Raw genomic sequence first — 20,627 nt, 5'->3', positions numbered from 1 at the left:
AGTGGCTACCCCTCTCTCTCCAAGACCACCTCATACAACTCCTCTATGCAGCTAAGTCCTTTATCGAGTGTGCGTGTTATGGGTGATCAACTCCCCTTCAAAGGTCACTAGCACCTGAACCACGCAATATTTCAAGCATATGCACATCATTCCCTCAAGAGCAGCAGAAATTACTTCAATGAACAGATTATCGTACAAGACCAACTTATTTTGAGCATAGGCAGTCTACCTTGAGTACGTTAAAACTCATTTACTTGTGCTTCTCTTTTTCTATTTTTTTTTCCACAGTTATACTATCCCAGCATTTTTAAACTTTTAACATGGTACCCTGCTGCAAATATTTGTATATACCCAAGGAGTTCCTGTTCCAACTTCTCAAGACAGTGCTAGCTGTCCAAAAGAGATCAGTGCCATTATTTTACAGCAATACAAGTCTCATGCTTGGCCAAATATGGAACACAGTGATCATAAAATTCAATATTACATTTCAATAGTAAAACTTGCACTTTCCTCTCATCCAAAATTCTAGGAAATAAACAGGTTATTCAATTGTGTTCCAGTCATCTTCAATTACCTCACTACTTTTACCTTAGAGTTTGGAACTTCCTCTTCAACCATTCATTCGTTAGTGAAGAAAGTTCTATTGTTTGATGTTATGCTTCTCCTTCAGCCCCTATTTACACTCACCATACATCCTTAAGCCGGCTTAAACATTAACCGTCTGCAATGATGTTTCTCATCACTTAAGTCTGAAGTCTGTATAGATTACTTTTTTCATATCCATTTTAATTCACTGATCAAGGAGCGAAAAATGCTTAGCTTACATTCCACTTTCTTTGGAACATTCTTGTCTTGCATACTAAATGGTCTGAAATTTGTGGTCAGTGGCAAATGATTGGTGCCAGCTGTTCATTACCCTTACATTTTCAGACAACCACTATCATACTGAAGAATCCTGACTGAGGCAGTACAGAGTCTGTATCAGGAAATGCAAGCTGACATGATTAATTCAATACCAGATCAGAGAGTGAAAAGAGGGGCAAGTAAACATGGGATTAAGAGCAATGAGACAGAAGTTAAAAATATTTTAAAATATCCAATGATAATTAATATCTGAAGAATGAGATTGCATACTGGTAAAAAGTTTTTTTGGTGTCGAGAGGTTGTTCAGCAGTAATCAAGACTTATCGTGCCATTAGATATGTACTTGCATACAGATAACCCTAACTTTTTCCTGGAAGTTTAGTGAAATCTAGTGACTAAATACCATAACTTCACTGCATTTCAGTGCCAAGTGTATTAGTAAGCATGAGAGGAAGCAGGACAATTCAAGCAGCAACTTGCTAATTAATTGCATGGGTGGGAGCCAAAGTTGCTGTCTGATTTACACTTTGGTAACAGGAAAGTTGGTAGCCTTCCTTAATAGGAAGGATCCCGATTAGTATTCAGAGGTTCTTCTAAAGAAGAAGTGTTCATTATTCATCAGCCTCTTGCACACTAAAAATGAATCCGTGGCATTGAAAATTAATTACAAGTGTGGACTCTCCTTTCTTCAGATTTTAATTGTTGCTGGCTATTTTGAAATGGGTAAGAAGTTTAACAACACCAGGTTAAAGTCCAACAGGTTTATTTGGTAGCAAAAGCCACACAAGGTTTCAGAGCTGCAAGCCCCTTCTTCAGGTGAGTGGGAATTCTGTTCACAAACAGAGCATATAAAGACACAACCTCAATTTACATGAATAATGGTTGGAATGCGAATACTTACAACTAATCAAGTCTTTAAGAAACAAAACAATGTGAGTGGAGAGAGCATCAAGACAGGCTAAAAAGATGTGTATTGTCTCCAGACAAGACAGCCAGTGAAACTCTGTGGGGGTTACAAATAGTGTGCCATGAACCCAATATCCCGGTTGAGGCCGTCCTCGTGTGTGCGGAACTTGGCTATCAGTTTCTGCTCAGCGACTCTGCGCCGTCGTGTGTCGCGAAGGCCGCCTTGGAGAACGCTTACCCGAATATCAGAGGCCGAATGCCCGTGACCGCTGAAGTGCTCCCCAACAGGAAGAGAACAGTCTTGCCTGGTGATTGTCGAGCGGTGTTCATTCATCCGTTGTCGCAGCGTCTGGATAGTTTCCCCAATGTACCATGCCTCGGGACATCCTTTCTTGCAGCGTATCAGGTAGACAACGTTGGCCGAGTTGCAAGAGTATGTACCGTGTACCTGGTGGATGGTGTTCTCACGTGAGATGATGGCATCTGTGTCGATGATCCGGCACGTCTTGCAGAGGTTGCTGTGGCAGGGTTGTGTGGTGTCATGGTCACTATTCTCCTGAAGGCTGGGTAGTTTGCTGCGGACAATGGTCTGTTTGAGGTTGTGCGGTTGTTTGAAGGCAAGAAGTGGGGGTGTGGGGATGGCCTTGGCGAGATGTTCGTCTTCATCAATGACAGGTTGAAGGCTCCGGAGGAGATGCCGTAGCTTCTCCGCTCCGGGGAAGTACTGGACAACGAAGGGTACTCTGTCCACTGTGTCCCGTGTTTGTTATCTGAGGAGGTCGGTGCGGTTTTTCGCTGTGGCGCATTGGAACTGTTGATCAATGAGTCGAGCGCCATATCCTGTTCTTATGAGGGCCTCTTTCAGCGTCTGGAGGTGTCTGTTGCGATCCTCCTCATCTGAGCAGATCCTGTGTATACGGAGGGCTTGTCCGTAGGGGATGGCTTCTTTAACGTGTTTAGGGTGGAAGCTGGAGAAGTGGAGCATCCTGAGGTTATCCGTGGGCTTGCGGTACAGTGAGGTGCTGAGGTGACCGTCCTTAATGGAGATGCGTGTGTCCAAGAATGCAACCGATTCTGGAGAGTCGTCTATGGTGAGTCTGATGGTGGGATGGAACTTGTTGATGTCATCATAGAGTTGTTTCAGTGATTGTTCACCATGAGTCCAAAGGAAGAAAATGTCATCGATGTATCTAGTGTATAGCATCGGTTGAAGGTCCCGTGCGGTGAAGAAGTCTTGTTCGAACCTGTGCATGAAGATGTTGGCATATTGAGGTGCGAATTTGGTCCCCATGGCTGTTCCGTGTGTCTGGAAGAAGAACTGGTTGTTGAAGGTGAAGATATTGTGGTCCAGGATGAAGCGGATGAGATGTAAAATTGCATCTGGAAACTGGCAGTTGTTGGCGCTGAGCACGGAGAACAGTGACCATGACACCACACAACCCTGCCACAGCAACCTCTACAAGACGTGCTCAGCGCCAACAACTGCCAGTTTCCAGATGCAATTTTACATCTCATCCGCTTCATCCTGGACCACAATATCTTCACCTTCAACAACCAGTTCTTCATCCAGACACACGGAACAGCCATGGGGACCAAATTCGCACCTCAATATGCCAACATCTTCATGCACAGGTTCGAACAAGACTTCTTCACCGCACGGGACCTTCAACCGATGCTATACACTAGATACATTGATGACATTTTCTTCCTTTGGACTCATGGTGAACAATCACTGAAACAACTCTATGATGACATCAACAAGTTCCATCCCACCATCAGGCTCACCATAGACTACTCTCCGGAATCGGTTGCATTCTTGGACACACGCATCTCCATTAAGGACGGTCACCTCAGCACCTCACCTGTACCGCAAGCCCACGGATAACCTCACGATGCTCCACTTCTCCAGCTTCCACCCTAAACACGTTAAAGAAGCCATCCCCTACGGACAAGCCCTCCGTATACACAGGATCTGCTCGGATGAGGAGGATCGCAACAGACACCTCCAGACGCTGAAAGAGGCCCTCATAAGAACAGGATATGGCGCTCGACTCATTGATCAACAGTTCCAATGCGCCACAGCGAAAAACCGCACCGACCTCCTCAGATAACAAACACGGAACACGGTGGACAGAGTACCCTTCGTCGTCCAGTACTTCCCCGGAGCGGAGAAGCTACGGCATCTCCTCCGGAGCCTTCAACATGTCATTGATGAAGACGAACATCTCGCCAAGGCCATCCCCACACCCCCACTTCTTGCCTTCAAACAACCGCACAACCTCAAACAGACCATTGTCTGCAGCAAACTACCCAGCCTTCAGGAGAACAGTGACCATGACACCACACAACCCTGCCACAGCAACCTCTGTAAGACGTGCCGGATCATCGACACAGATGCCATCATCTCACGTGAGAACACCATCCACCAGGTACACGGTACATACTCTTGCAACTCGGCCAACGTTGTCTACCTGATACGCTGCAAGAAAGGATGTCCCGAGGCATGGTACATTGGGGAAACTATGCAGACGCTGCGACAACGGATGAATGAACACCGCTCGACAATCACCAGGCAAGACTGTTCTCTTCCTGTTGGGGAGCACTTCAGCGGTCACGGGCATTCGGCCTCTGATATTCGGGTAAGCGTTCTCCAAGGCGGCCTTCGCGACACACGACGGCGCGGAGTCGCTGAGCAGAAACTGATAGCCAAGTTCCGCACACACGAGGACGGCCTCAACCGGGATATTGGGTTCATGGCACACTATTTGTAACCCCCACAGAGTTTCACTGGCTGTCTTGTCTGGAGACAATACACATCTTTTTAGCCTGTCTTGATGCTCTCTCCACTCACATTGTTTTGTTTCTTAAAGACTTGATTAGTTGTAAGTATTCGCATTCCAACCATTATTCATGTAAATTGAGGTTGTGTCTTTATATGCTCTGTTTGTGAACAGAATTCCCACTCACCTGAAGAAGGGGCTTGCAGCTCTGAAAGCTTGTGTGGCTTTTGCTACCAAATAAACCTGTTGGACTTTAACCTGGCGTTGTTAAACTTCTTACTGTGTTTACCCCAGTCCAACGCCGGCATCTCCACATCATGACTACCATATTTTGAAATGCACAAGTTGTGAAAAAAAAAGCTTTTTTGCCTGTTCCTCAATCCAATCCCTGTACACTAGAGTTGACATTGAATTTATCCACTGTTTTACATATCCTGAATGTTCCTCTGCTCTTTAAGGAAATACACAGATGTATTCAACCAGTTCCCAGATGCTCAATTTCCCTCCCTGCAACATTAAGCTCAAAATTCCAGAAAATTGCAGCACAAAATCTCATTGAAATTAATTGAGCCAGGGCAAATAACTAATGGAAATTTCAGGTTGTTGCCCTACTTCAGCAATTAGGGTGGTATGGTGGTTAGCAATGTTGCCTCAGCGCCAGGGACCCAGGTTCAATTCTGGCCTTGGATGACTGTGTGGAATTTCACGTTCTCCCAATGTCTGCATGGGTTTCTTCCCACACTCCAAAGATGTGCAGATGAGGTGGATTGGCCATGCTAAATTGCTGCCCCCCCCACCCAGTGTCAAAAGATGTGTAGGTTAGGGGAGTTTAGCGGGGTAAATATGTGGAGTTATGGGGACAGGGCTTGTTGGAGAGTCATTGCAGACTATGGGCTGAATAGCCACCTCCTGTACTGTAGGGATTCTATGAAATCATGGGCCCATATTTACATAGGATGGATGGATGTCACTATTTTCAAGAAGCAAATCAACAAGGTTCCATCTAGTGGGATCCATGACAGACTGACAATAACCTGACTTTAGTTTTGAAATGAGATGAACGTGGAAACCTTTAAGGGTATATAGAAGCAAATCTGGAGCATTATCTTGTTCAGTCACAAAAGTGCAAACTTGTAAAAGCAAAGTTTAAGACTGATTTTAGGCAACACTTCTTTTTAAGCAGAAAAGGAACCAGTAGCTTTTTCATCTGCGTTTATCTTAGTTCAAATTTGGTTGCCAAACCTTCATTGTGGTATTCCCAGTTTTTACTGAGTTAGCTGAAATCACTTATTACATTAATACATTATCTGTACACACCTTGATCTTATTTTCTAAGATGCTGGCATCCTCCTGGTGAACCAATCGCCAAACAGGTTCCCCACCTGCTTTTTAATTGCAACAAACCTTTGATCTCTGCCTTCCAAATGTTTCATTTTGATATTCAAATACTCCGCCTCATTAAGTTGCCCAAGCTCCTGTTCCATCATGTTTCCGTAACAATCTATACCCAAGGAGTTAAACTAACTCCATTTTCAATGGGTAATCTTTCATTATATCTTCTGCTACGTACAATGTTAGCATTTTATTTCAATTGCTTCTCGCATTCGGCGAGTGAATTACTTCATTTGTGTCTTGGATCTTTCACTTGTTACTAGATTTAGATACTTAAACATTTCAACAGTCATTTAAACCAGTACCTTGGGGCTGAATTTTATAAGGCCTTCGGGAGCTATATAGGCAGCAACAGGAAGGAGGCAGTAGGTGGAATGCTAATTGCCATGGCATTCTGCTATTGGTAGGGAATGTGAAAGATGCCCTCCCACCCAGAGGCCAAATGTGCCATTTAAGTGTCCAACTAATGGCCTCTTCCTGCTGCCACTGACATTTTACCACCATGTGGGGACTGTCGATTGAAACAGTGGTTTCCTTGCAGGCTCAGAGGGAGACATCACCTCTTCTGGCTGTCTGGCCCACTGACGGCCACCTCCAGTGTTAATGGTCACTGCAACATTCCAACGTCCTCCAATTGGCTGGAAACTCTCATCCCTTAAAAGGAGGGTAACCCAAGCAGCTCATTGGCTGCAGGTTGACATAAAATGCAGCTGGGGGCTCCTCCAAACCACCTGGTTGCCTGACTTTTCAGAGCATTGTTGGGGCCATCACTGCTTTGACAAGATCCAGCCCTGGTGTCAGTAGAGTCAAGGCCACTTGCACCCAACATCAAAACCTTTACATCAAGCTAACCTGATAGATCCAGCCCTCCTAGCAGATCCAGAAGCTCTCCACCAGCTGTGTTTGGTTTACTGGGTGCTACAGTCTGAATCACTGGTGGCACATCACTTCCTCCAAGCAAGTCTAACAAGTCATTAGCCTGGAAAAGAACAAAACAAAAGCTATATTTTATACATTCTCACAAACTATCAAAAGCCTTAAGTGTTCAGAAATTAGCAATAATGGATCAATTTAATTAGACCTGTTTCTAAATGAATTAATCTGGCACTGATGCAATTAATTTTATTACTTGCATATCAATTACCCAGTCCTCAGATCTACCTCAACTGTCAAATTTATTCCTTAATATTTTTGTCTGCGTTACTTTAAAATATGAATCCTTCAATTGCTCATAGAACATAGAAATATATTTCTCACCAAGCTAATCAAAGTATGTCAAGACTGTCAGTTGCAAAGACGGCAGGATAAATAAAAAGTTTAGTGTTCAAAACGTTAAAGACAGTGTCATTGCAAGATAAACTATCGTACGTAGCGTTGTACTTGCCTATAAATTTTATTAAGCCCCATTACAGAATTTTTTAATGATGGACACTTTTTTTGAAGTTAAAAGCTGCATCACAAAAAGATAGGAAGCACTCAAAGCAGCTTCAACACTTTTCCCTTGCTCTCTTTTCTGCATATTTCTCCCCTCATTCAAACCTAAAGGGTGAGATATAGCTCTGAGCTCATTAGAAACTCTTGTACTTTCCCCCCACACGAGCCTCCAAAATTAGTGCTGATAAGTCACTGGACAATTGAGGTGGTGGAATGGGTGGGTACCACAGACAAGCTTGATGCCATCCTTAAAAGCACATTTGCCTTTAGGGTTGACCCAGTGTCCTGTTTGAAATCACCTGACTTTGCAAGAATCATTGAATCCGTATAGTGCAGAGAAAGAGGCCATTCAGCCCATCATGCCTGTACCGATGACAATCCCACCCATGCCCCATCTCCATAGCCCCACATATTAACCCTGCTAGTGCCTTGACACTAAAGGGCAGTTTTTGCATGGCCAATCAATCTAACATCTTTGGTGTGGGGGAGGAAACACACGTATACATGGGGAGAATGTGCAAACTCCATTAGTGACCGGAGGCCGGAATTGAACCTGGGTCCCTGGCGCTGAGGCAGCAGTGCTAACCACTGTGTCACTGGACCACCCATTAAGAACTGTAGACTGAACCTGGAAACCTCTTGGACACTATGGCCATGATATTTCTTGCCATATTCTGCTGAACTTTTGGTGGAAGTATAGACAAATATAATTGATAAGGAATCCACAATATTTCTACTATAATTCTGGACTGAGCAAAAAGGAAACTTTTGACAGCTACTGCATTTTTTGTTAAGAGCTACCCTTTATCTTGCCCAAGGCATTCAGGGGTTATTTAAGCCCGACCCCATGGGCAGCAAGGTGGCACAGTGGTTAGCACTGCTGCCTCACAGCGCCAGGGATCTGTGCTCGATTTCCAGCTTGGGTCACTGTCTGTGTGGAGTTTGCACATTCTCCCCATGTCTGTGTGGGTTTCCTCCAGGTGCTCCGGTTTCCTCCCACAGTCCGAAAGATGGGCTAGTTTTGGTACATGCCTGTGCTAAATTCTTCCTCAGGTCTACCCAAACAGGTGCCACTGGAGAGTAGCGACTAGGGGATTTTCACAGTAACTTCACTGCAGTGTTAATGTAAGCCTACTTGTGACAATAATTAAACTTTAAAACGTGTGTTTAAATTATCTATTTAATGGCTTGATTGAGTAGACTCTCAATTTTAAATTTATACTTTTCTGTTCTCTCTCAATTTAACAATATTAATCTTGTAGTTAAACCTTAAAACAAACACTAGTGCAAAATTGCCACGGTTATTTTTAAATAGCAAATCTTAATGTATTTCAAGTTTGCTATGAAGAAATTTGTTATTCAAGTCGGAGTAAAACTACCCAACTTCCCAGACTGCCCACAATCTCTGAGGCACACATTAGGTCTGTGCTGGAGTATCCTACTTGCCTTGTGGAGTGCAGCACCAACAATACTCAAAAAGCCCCACAAAGTCACACATAGGCAACATGCTAGACTGGCAATCCATTCGCCTGAAACATTCACACTCCCCACATGGCAGAACACCATTGGAAAAGTATAATCATTGTCACAAGTAGGCTTACATTAACACTGCAATGAAGTTACTGTGAAAATCTCCTAGTCCCCACACGCCAGTGCCTGTTCGGGTACACTGAGAATGGCCAATGCACCCAAGTGTACAGTCAACAACATACACCGCAGCAACTCAAGACTCCATGATTGAGCCTTCCAAAACTGTCTAGTAGAACAAGCACAGCAGGTACACGAGAACACCAGTACTAAGTTTCCCTTAAAGTCAGACACCACCCTGACTTGGAAATGTGTTGCTATTTTGTTCATAATTACAAGGTCAAATTCTGGAACTCAGTACCTACACCACACAAAGTGCAGCAATCAAGGGCAATTAGTAATGCGAATAAATGCTGGCCTAGCAATGACACCCACAGTCCAAGAATGAATTTTTAAAATCCCAAAAGGTCTGATTTAACACATATATACTGGTTTCTTTCAGTAGTTCCTAAAATAATCAATGAGTCAAAAATTTTATTATTCAAATCATTAGTGGTGGAATTAGAGGAAATACACCAATCACTGAATTTTTTTTTAACTTTACCTGATTACTAGACTGAAGAGCACCAGGTATCAATTTTGGTTCCACTATCACGGGCTCTGCCTCCCCATTAGTCTGTGCAGATTCTGTAGGCCCATTAGTTATCTTCTCCATTATAGGCATTCGTTCCAACAGTGCAGATCTAATGGATACAAATAATGCTTTAGTCATATAATTCCTCAACTACTTACCAGGGGTTCTATTCATTCTAGATAATAGTTTATCCTCATGAAATTAAATAAACTCACTTGAAAAGTTTACCTAACTTTTTATACCCTTCTGCTTAGCAGACGTTTTCTGGTAAATAGCAATATTTCCTTCATAATTAGAAAAAGATTATTTTGCTATCATAATTCAGTAATTTAGTATTTTTGCCAGCACACAGGTTTCCATATTCTTTGCCGTCAGTGATGTTCAACATGTACCCACTTGAAAGGTTTAAAACAGTTCAGCATTCCCAAGTACTTTTGGTTAGCAAAGCAACAGAAAGTTAGCAAAGCATTCAAATATGCCAAAGTATTGGGATGTATTCCTAGTTGAATGTACAGGGTAGATGTGAAGTGAATCCAAAGGTAGGGGCTATGAATAAATTCACTAAGGAAATGAGAAATGTCTTGATTTGGGAGAGTGACTGGAATGTGGAACTCGCTACGGCAAATAACTTAGATGCTTCTAAAAGACAACTAAACAAGTGCATAAGAGGAAAATATGTTGAACGGTTGGAGTGTGTTAGGCAAAATGGGAGGAAGCTTGTGCAGCATGTGAACACCAGCACAAAGTGGTTTGGTGGAATAGTCTATTATTGTGCTGTATATTATGTGCAAAGACACATTAATACATTAAGCTAAATATTACACCACTTTACATAGATTAATTTAACACGTTAAAATGGATTTATCCAATTATTTGAAGATAAATAAGAATTCAGTGCTTAGTGTTAAAAAATTATATTAACTTTCAAATTAAGTATCTTTGAATTAAAGACAAATGACAAACATCTCAAATTTGCTGTCAACACAACCACAGTTGAACAGATACATGAAACTATTTTGCAGGACTTTGATTAGTTATGCACTAGGATGCACAATGACAAAACATAAACCTTTGTACAATGGTCACAAATCTGCATTATAAAAGAATCATCAAATCGGCAGAGATTTTAACCAAAGGTACCAAAACAATATCTTGGCAATATAATTATAGTTAATGAAATACTAGAAAATGCATCTAGAACTTGAGAACATTTCTTGGAAGAATTCCACAATATTAGGGATGCTTAAAATTCAACTAAATGTTATAACAGAATTTCATAAACTAGAAGAATAGTCCAAATGCCCTTCCACATGTTCAACTTTCTTTTGCTCAAGACTTTAACAAATTGAACTAGGCTACCCAAAAGCCATACAATTGATTTGTGTGTTGGGTGGAGTTAATTTGGTGAAAAGAAACACACAACTGTTTATTGAACAGATAAAGGCACACAGTTAAGAGCTTTCTGATACAAAATGGTACAAGTGCACATGCTGAAAATACACAGCACATCAAAACTAAAGATTTATTGGCTATATTGAGAAAGCAGGGTAGGATTAATTGCATGGTTCTATCAAAGTTGGCAGAGGCAGGATGGATTGAATGGCCTTCTTCTTTGAATCATTCTATGATTAAATAAAAAGTCAGATCAGCATAGAAATCCACTGGAAATGCAATGTCACGGTCCTGCCATCTCTAGAATTTGTTTTGAAGCAACAAGCTTGTCAAAGCTAATGCCGTATTGCAGCACAAAGTCAGTGTCTATTAAGTAGGCTACTCAAGAGTTCAATTTTGACCATGACAATTGCTTCGGGAGGAAAAGTTCTTTACATGAATCTAGGCCTAAACTGTATTTTAATTTCCGTTCAGTTCCCATTCATGTAGACAAGAGCTGTGATTAAAGACGCATGGACAGAACAAAAAAACCCTTCTAGTTCTCTTGTTAGACACGGATTGCTTGTAGAGCCAGTGAAACCCGAAAAGACTTCAGTAATTCTCATATTAGATAGACTGAAGCGGAGTTGATTAATTTTATTGTATTTCCCCGATTATTAGTTTGAGAACTTGAAATCGGCTTTTGCAATTTAACAAAAGGAAGTTCCATGTAGCTTCTCTTCACAAATTGAAACCAAACTGGTAACACGGGCTGTTTTAATTTTTGGATATTAATTATGTGGCATTTAATAATTGAGCAATTCAGCATTATGTTTTAGCTTCTAAAAGGAGCATGTATAAGTAGTCAAAAGATCCACATGCATGGAAAATACTGGAACTGGCATTGACATCTCCATTACACAATAGCTTGCATACAAAATAAATCTGACAACCTGAACGAAGAACAGTGCATCAGGATATACCACAAAATTACTGATATTTGGCACTGCTGCTCTCTGTTCTGTAGTTCTAGCATGCAATATTTCATACAAATTAACAAAATAGTTAGCTGCATGATCCAACTGATTACTTGCAGTAGTTTGCACGTACCTCATATGATCAAATTTTCTGAAAAGTGCATTATATTCCACAGCCCTTTGCTGAAGTTCCACATCTATGTTGCTTCCATACACTGACATTATCTTCTTAATTCGACTGAAAGGATGAACCAATATGTTATAATATGTTCCATTTATATCCATATGTGAAATATTCAGTTTTGTTAAATCTGCAAATATGTAAAGGAATTTGGATTACAGTAGAATCTTCTAATTTTTTCATTGCATGTAAGAATGTTGCTGCCAAGGCATTTGTTGCCCATCCCTAATTACCCTTGAGGTGGTGGTGATTGAACACCCGATGTAGGTGCACTCAGTGCAGTTAGGAAGGGGGTTCTAGCGTTTTGACCCAGCAACAGTGATGAAACAGCAATATAGTTTCATGTCAGGATGCATGCAGCTTGGAGGGGAACTTGCTGCTGGTGGTGTGGCCATACATCTGCTGTCTTTGCTCCATTAGGTGGTAGAGATCGCTGGTTTGAAGGTGCTGATGTGGAGATGCCGGAGTTGGACTGGGGTAAACACAGCAAGAAGTTTAACAACACCAGGTTAAAGTCCAACAGGTTTATTTGGTTGCAAAAGCCACACAAGCTTTCGGAACCCCAAGCCCCTTCTTCAGGTGAGTGGGAATTCTGTTCACAAACAAGGCATATAAAGACACAAACTCAATTTACATGAATAATTGTTGAAATGCAAATGCTTACAGCTAATCAAGTCTTTAAGATACAAACAATGTGAGTGGAGAGAGCATCAAGACAGGCTAAAGAGGTGTGTATTGTCTCCAGACAAGACAACCAGTGAAACTCTGCAGGTCCAGGCAGGCTGTGGGGATTACAAATAGTGTGACATGAACCCAATATCCCGGTTGAGGCCGTCTTCGTGTGTGCGGAACTTGGCTATCAGTTTCTGCTCAGCGACTCTGCGCCGTCGTGTGTCGTGAAGGCCGCCTTGGAGAATACTTACCCAAATATCAGAGGCCGAATGCCCATGCCACGGGCGGCCTCAACCGGGATATTGGGTTCATGTCACACTATTTGTAATCCCCACAGCCTGCCTGGACCTGCAGAGTTTCACTGGTTGTCTTGTCTGGAGACAATACACATCTCTTTAGCCTGTCTTGATGCTCTCTCCACTCACATTGTTTGTATCTTAAAGACTTGATTAGCTGTAAGCATTTGCATTCCAACCATTATTCATGTAAATTGAGTTTGTGTCTTTATATGCCCTGTGTGAACAGAATTCCCACTCACCTGAAGAAGGGGCTTGGGGCTCCAAAAGCTTGTGTGGCTTTTGCTACCAAACAAACCTGTTGGACTTTAACCTGGTGTTGTTAAACTTCTTATTGAAGGTGCTGTCCAGGGAAGTTTGATGAGTTGATGTAGTGCACCTGGTTAATGGGACTAACTACAGCCACTGTGCCAGTGGTGGAGAATGAATGTTTATGACGGCGGTAGATAGGTTGCCGATCAAGCAGGCTGCTTTGCTGATATGGTGTTGAGCTCAAGTACTTTTACAGCTGGACTCAGCTTGGCATGTGGGGAGTTTTCCATCACACTCCTGACTTGTGCTTTATAGATGCGACAGACTTTTTGGGGGGGGGGGGGGGGGGTGGAGTGAGGAGAGTTACTCACCACAGGATTCCTAGGTCCTGACCTGCTCTTATAACCACAATATTTATGGGGCAAGTCTAGTTCAGCTTACTTGCCACCTATGCATCCTGGTCTTGGGCCTAAACGCTGCCCAGATCTTAAGTCTAAGTGCTGTCCATATCTTGCTGTGTATGAACATGGTCTGCTTCAGCATCTCAGGAATCACGAATGGTACTGAACAATGATGATTGCACAGTTAACATTTGACCTTATGATGGAGGAAAGGTCATTGATCAAGCAGCTGAAGATGGTTGGGCCAGGCCACTATCCCAAAGAACTCCTGCAGCAATGCCCTAAAGCTGCGATGATTGACATCCAACCACTATAACCATCTTTTCTTATGCCAGGTAAGACTCCGACCAGCGGAAAGCTTTCCCTATTCTCATTGACTTCAGGTTTGCTGGGGCACCTTGATATCACATTTGGTCAGATGGCAAGGGCAGTCGCTATTACCTCACCTCAAGTTCAGCTCTTTTGTCCAGGTTTGGACCATGGTTGCAATGAGGTCGGGAGTTGGGTGGTTCTGGCAGAATCCAAACAGAGCATTAGTGAGCACGTTATTGCTAGTACCATTTAATAGCACTGTCAATGACACCTTCCATCATGTTGCTGATGATCAAGGATAGTTTGATGAGGCGGTAACTAGTTGTATTGAATGTATCCTGTTTTTTTGTGCACAGGACATACCTGCACAATTTTCCCCATTGCTGGGTAGATGCCAATGTTGTCGTTATACTGGAACAGCTCAAAGAGCTTGACTAATTCTGGAGCGCAAGTTTTCAATGCTATTGCAAAATGCTTTCAGCACCTATGCTGTATTCAATGTCTTCAGCCGTTTGTGGCTATCAATTGGAGTGAAGAGAGTTGGTTGACGACCAGCATCTGACAATGGGGATCTTACCACTCAGCACACCCTGCTGAAGATGGTTGCGAGTGGTTCAGCCTCATCTTTTAAGCTGGTGCTACTAAGCTCCCCATCTTGGAGGATGGAAATATTTGTGGAGCCCGCTCTTTCGGTTCTGGGATCTGGAAGGGACGACAAAGCTTTGATTGGTTGTAGAATCATTTAGCTTTGCCTGTCACATGCTGCTTCTATTGTTTAGCACGTGCATAGTTCATAAGTGAGAACCTCAATTTTCAGTATGCCTGCTGTTGCTTCTGGCATGCATTCCTGCACTCCTCTTTGAACTGGGGTTGATCCCCCAATTATACAATAACTCTAGAGCGAGGAATATGCCAGGCTGAGGTTAGAGTGTGGGTGAATGCAATTTTGACACTGCCAATGGCCCACTGTGGCTCATGGAGGCTCAGCTTTGAGTTGTTAGCTCTGTTCAGAATCTATCCTACTTAGTACAGTGGTAGTGCCACAAGACATAATGGAGGATATTCTCAATTTGAAGATGGGGCATCATTCCCATAAGTCTGTGTGCTGCTTACTCCTATCTGTACAGTCAAGGACAGATGCATTGGTGACAGGTACATTGCTGAGGGCAAGATCAAGTAGGTTTTTTTCTGTTCATTCCCTCACCAGGCTGCAGGTCCAGCTTAACAGGTAAACCCTTGGAGATTTGGCTAGTTTAGTCAGTAATGATGCTGCACCTTGGGTGATGGACATTGAAGTTCACTACTCAAGTACATTCCGTGTCCTTGCCAACCTCAAGTGTTTCTTCCAATTGGTGTTCAACATGGAGGTCAGCTGATTCATCAGTTCTGGGGGGAACTGTAGGTGTTATTCGGAACTAAATCAGTCATTAAGAATCAACTACATGTATTTATATACATCACTTTTATAAAGTAGAAAAAGTCCACAAAGTGTAATTTAAAGACATCAAGTCAAAGATGGAAATATTAGGAGGGCAACCAAAAGTTGTCAAAAATACAGGCTTGAAGGAGAGTCAAAGGAGGAGATGGAAGTGAAGGACAATGAATTTAGGAACAGAATCCCAGAGTAAGGGATTTAGAATGTCTGACTTGAAAACTTGAGACCTCGGAATCCAAACTCATGTCCAGGATTTCCAGGGTAATTCCCTCTTGGCCGAATGCCATTGTGCCACCATTTCTGGTAGGGTCTTGCCCTGCTGGTAGGACAGGCGTACACAGGGATGGTGATGTCTGCAGCAATATTGGCTGCAAAGTACGATTTTTGTGCGTATGACTGTCAGGCTATTGCTGAACTCATCTGTTGGACAGTTTTCCCAATCTTTGCACTAGATATAAATGAGGACTTTGCAGGCTCAACTGGATGGTGTGCCATTGTCATTTCCGATTCCTGGTTTGATGCAAGTGGTCCACCTAGTTTTGTTTCAGACTTTTCTGTGGTTTGATACAACACAGTGATTTGCCAGTTAAGAATGAACCACATTGTGTAGGTCTGCAGGAACATGTAGGCAAGACCAGATTTCCTTCCCTAAAGGGAATCAGTGAACAAGGTGCATTTTTGCAGCAATCCAACACTTTTCATGGCCATCATCACAAAGGCTAGTTTTTCATTCCAGATTAGTTAATTGGCTTTAATTTCCAACAACTGCTATTGTAGGATTTGAACTAGTGTCTCCAGAGTATTAGCGTAGGCTTTTGGATCACTATTTCAGCATCAACACTACGCCATTATCCCTGTTAATCTATATTGAAAACCAGTTTTCCAACATATTATATAGTTACCTTTCTTTCAAGAGTAAATTTACTTACTTCACATTTACAGTAAACCTTGTGCTTAGCTTCATAATTGCAGTGAGAGCATATCCCCTTGTTACAGATGTTGACATGTTTGAGTGTAGTACAGTTTCTAATACATCCATAACTTCATCTTCTGTCACCTGTCGGGGTAAAAGGAACTAATGATCAGTCAACCATTTTGAACATAATCTCTGCAGATGATCTATTAACTACGTGAAACTCACTGTGCATTGTGCATGTCAACCAGACACCGCCTTCCTGTTAAATATATAGCTAAAGAAAATTAAAGATTTCAGGGTATTAAAATTAGCTCGAAGTTGCCAAGCTAATACTTGATCTACAAGGTTACAGTGCCACTTACTGGCTGTCAGAATAAATACAATTTCTCAACTGGTTTGGTGCATTCCAAGTTCCATTTTCTAAATGCACCACTGTCCTATATTCGTCAACATGACATTCTTTTGCTAAACACTCTATAAAGTCTAATTCCTCTGCATCAAATTACTTGCATACTATCTCATCCTAAAACAGGAACGCATCTGAAGTGCAATGACATTCAAATGAAATTATTTTTAATGGAGAGAGACAATAAACAGAAGAAAACATTTTCCAAGCACTTCTCTTTCATTTTCATTTTAAAGTTGGGATGATAAATCAAAAATCTGAAGCATGTCTTATAAATCGAACATGGAAATTAAAAAGAAAACCACTAAAATGGTATAAAAGACTGTCATTAAGCAGTTTCATCACTAAAAGAATCAACTACATGTATTTATATACATCACTTTTCAAAAGTAGAAAAGGTCCACAAAGTTTCATTTTTTTTAAAAAAGACACCAAGCCAATATTTGGAGGACAACCAAAAGTTCAGTAAAAAAAAAACAGGTTTCAAGGAGGTCAAAGGAGGAAATTGAAGTGGTGAACAAGAAACTTAGGGACAGAATCCCAGAGTAAGGGATTTAGAATGGTAAAAGGCTATGAATGTTATTGAAATGCACAAGATGATAGAGCTGTAGGAATGGTAACACAGATCAGGTGACCAGAGGTTGCAAGCATAGGCAGTGGCAAAGTCATGACAGGATTTAAACACAAGAATGAAAAATTTAAATAAAAACTGAAAATGCTGAAAAACCCATCAAGTCGAGCAGCATCTGTGGAGAAAGAAACAGAGTTAATGTTTCGAGTCCATATTAGTCATACAGACTCAATGTTGGCCCGTGGGACAGGAGAATCCCAGCCGTGGGCAAGGTCAGAGAATTCCAGACATTAACTTTCTCTTTCCACAGAAGCTGCCAGACCTGCTGAGTTTTTCCAGCATTGCCTGTTTTTATTTCAAATTTCCAACATTTTTAATGAAAATTTTAAACTAAGGGATCTGACTGGCCAGCACCTATTTTGCCATTTCTTCAGTCATTAGGTCAAAATCCCAGAAGTCTCTTGCTAACAGCACTGTGGGTGCACCTACACCATGTGGACTGCAGCAGTTCAAGGCAGCTCACCACCACTTTTTCAACGTCAATTAGCGATGGGCAACAAACACTGGCCTAGCCGATGACAGCATCCCATGAGCGGATAAATAAAAAGAATGATGGATGAGTGGGACCAGATGCGAGATTGGGTGTAGTAGGGTGAGAAGTAGAGTATCCGATAAATTTGTGAATGGAAGACAAGGGGGCTGGTCAGGAAAACACTGGAATAGCCAGCTTCAAATTTTCTCCACCGTAAGTGCGACAAAAACATATCTGGTCACATGTCACCATGTCAGACAGTTTTGTCCTAGATTATTTTTTACTGCGCGAAGTGTGCAGCATGATTAGTAACAGCTTCTGTATGAGCCACAGAGATATTCCAATTAAAAGAGCTCAAAAGATAAATTCCTCAGTTTTTTCTTTAGAAGGTTAAATCAGCAATTTCAGAGCATGAAGCATTTTTTCTCAAACATATCATGAATGGAATGTAAACTGGTGCATTTTGTTGGCCATATTACTTTTTAAAAAAACATTGGTTCAATATATAGAACAACAATTCCTTTCGAAACAATTATTAAACATCATGGAAGGAAAAGCAAACTGGGATTTTCACTCCTAATAACAGGCAGTCCTGGACTTTATGAATGTCTGTTACAAAGAATGGCATTTACAACCTTTAACTCCATGCCAGCACAGTCAAATGCGAGTTGTGTCTAAGTTAAACTGTCCGGAATAGACCGACATCAGTTACAAATTTGGGTAGCACAGTGGTTAGCACTGCTCCCTTAACACCAGAGACCAGGTTCGATTCCAGCCTTGGGTGACCACGAGAGAGAAGTTTTCACGTTCTCCCAGTGTCTGTGTGGGTTTCCTCTGGGTGTTCAGGTTTCTTCCAAAAGTCCAAAGATGTGGTTAGGTGGGTTGGCCATGCTATATTGTCCCTTAGTGTCCCAAGATACATAGTTTAGGTGGATTAGCCATAGTAAATGTGCAGGGTTATGGGGATAGAGTGGAGGGGAGGGCCTGGGTGGGATGCTCGGAGTTGGTGCAGACTCATTGGGCCGAACGGCCTCTTTCTGCACTGTATGGATTCTATGACATTTCACTATTCCTAGATCATTGCTTTCCTCAGATACCACGGGGTAGCATTTCTAAATGAGCTCCTGTAACTTTGGCTGAAACATGCTTGGAATTTACTAACATACAACTATTAGTCGTCAACAGATTAAATGGTTTACTTTCAATACATCTCAGGTAGGGTTAGAGAAACAGAATCAAATGATCAAACACCCAGAAGTACAGTATTGGACTGCTGATCCCAAACAAGCCTGGGCAAAAATGCTACCTTGCCCTGCCGACAGAACCAATCCCCCATTTTTAACATCGTTCCTATGGGGAAATTAGTTCCAACAAAGGCATTTCGACTTGTACTGCTGTTTCCAAGAACCAACTGTGATGCAAGCCTGAGGACCTCCTGTACTTTGTCAGAGGTTCAAATGTTAGAGCTTGCTGATGTACAACACATTATAGCCGTTGGATGAAGTAGCAAAAATATACTTGGTCTAACCAAGAGGGTTAAGAATGTGGCGTTATACATAGAACCAAAGAGGTAAAATAGGCGCAAGCTTAGGCCACACGGCCCTCAATTCTGCCACCCCATGCAATAAGAACTTTTACATCAACCTTATTTTGAAATCATATCCCCATCTCCTTAACCTCTGCCTTTGCCAGTCTCAGTCTTGATTATGCTCATCAACTCAGCACTGTGCTCTGGGCATCAATTCCATAGATTCACAACTCTCCAAAGTTGGCCAATCCTTTATCCTGAGGCTATGACTCTTAGTTCTGGAATGCCCAGCCATGATAACAACCTTTCAGCCTCTAATCTCGCTGGTCCTACATTTGAATGAGATCGCTTTTCATTCTTTTAAACTACAAAGAACACAAACCCAATCCCTCCTCAGTTATCAACCTAATGAAACTTCAAAGCAGCAAGTATATCCTTATGGTTCAAAACTGTACAGATCTGTTTCACCAAGCCCTGAACAATTGCAATAAGACTTTCTTATTCTTGTACCCAAATCCCCTTATAATAAAAGGCAAACACACCAACTGCCTTCCAAATTGCTTGCTATACATGCATGTTAATTTTTCACGATAAATGTACAAGGACATCCAAATCCATCAAAACCAACATTTATAGCCTGTCACCTTTTTAAAAAAAAATCTGGTTTTCCATTCTCTGCCAAAGTGGATAATTTCACATCTCCAGATTATACTCCACCCATCACCTTCTTGGCCACTGAACTGGTCTCTTTTTTCAGCCTCTACTTCTCAGCTTATTTCCCCACCTAGTTTTGTATTATGAGCAAAAAGATACATCACACACCGTCCCCTCATTTAAGTCATTGATAGAATAACTGAGACCCAAACAATGACATTTGTGACATGCCATTGGTTGCATCTTGCCAATTTGAAAATGACAATTTATTTCTTGTTTGTCAGTTGACCAATCTTCAGTCCATGTTGACCAACCCTCAATTCATGCAAATATATTATCCCCAATCCAAATGAGCCCTAATCTTTGTATCAAGTTTAAACGCAAAAAACTAGAACACAAAGCGAGGAGGAACTGCTTTCTACAAGAATCGTGGGCTGTGGAAATCACTCCGGTTTAGCAACTGTGACAGAGATTCTCGCAATGTACAAGATTTAATTAAGATAGCTGGGTGAAAGAATATGGGAACAAGGTAGCTAAACGTGACTGGAATTATTTGCTTGCGTGAGTAGTAAACACCAGACAAACT

The 20,627-nt window shown here is 41.9% G+C and overlaps 1 protein-coding gene across 4 annotated transcripts in view; it reads right to left on the bottom strand.

The window, feature by feature from the left end:
- ap1g1 (adaptor related protein complex 1 subunit gamma 1) overlaps positions 1–20,627 on the bottom strand; it is a 119,945-nt gene that overhangs the window by 22,371 nt on the left and 76,947 nt on the right. For all 4 annotated transcript variants that reach the window (XM_078210757.1, XM_078210755.1, XM_078210754.1 and 1 more), the window contains exons 16-19: positions 16,364–16,491; positions 12,019–12,123; positions 9,508–9,646; positions 6,795–6,921 (exon numbers count right to left, since the gene is read on the bottom strand). In XM_078210757.1, the coding sequence (XP_078066883.1) occupies positions 6,795–6,921; positions 9,508–9,646; positions 12,019–12,123; positions 16,364–16,491 (499 nt within the window). The remainder of the gene's footprint in view (positions 1–6,794; positions 6,922–9,507; positions 9,647–12,018; positions 12,124–16,363; positions 16,492–20,627) is intronic.

Source organism: Mustelus asterias, chromosome 4 (assembly GCF_964213995.1).
Source record: "Mustelus asterias chromosome 4, sMusAst1.hap1.1, whole genome shotgun sequence".
NCBI classification, from domain to species: domain Eukaryota; kingdom Metazoa; phylum Chordata; class Chondrichthyes; order Carcharhiniformes; family Triakidae; genus Mustelus; species Mustelus asterias.
Note: the sequence above shows the minus strand (reverse complement) of the source record. Positions and strands in the feature narration are given on the sequence as shown.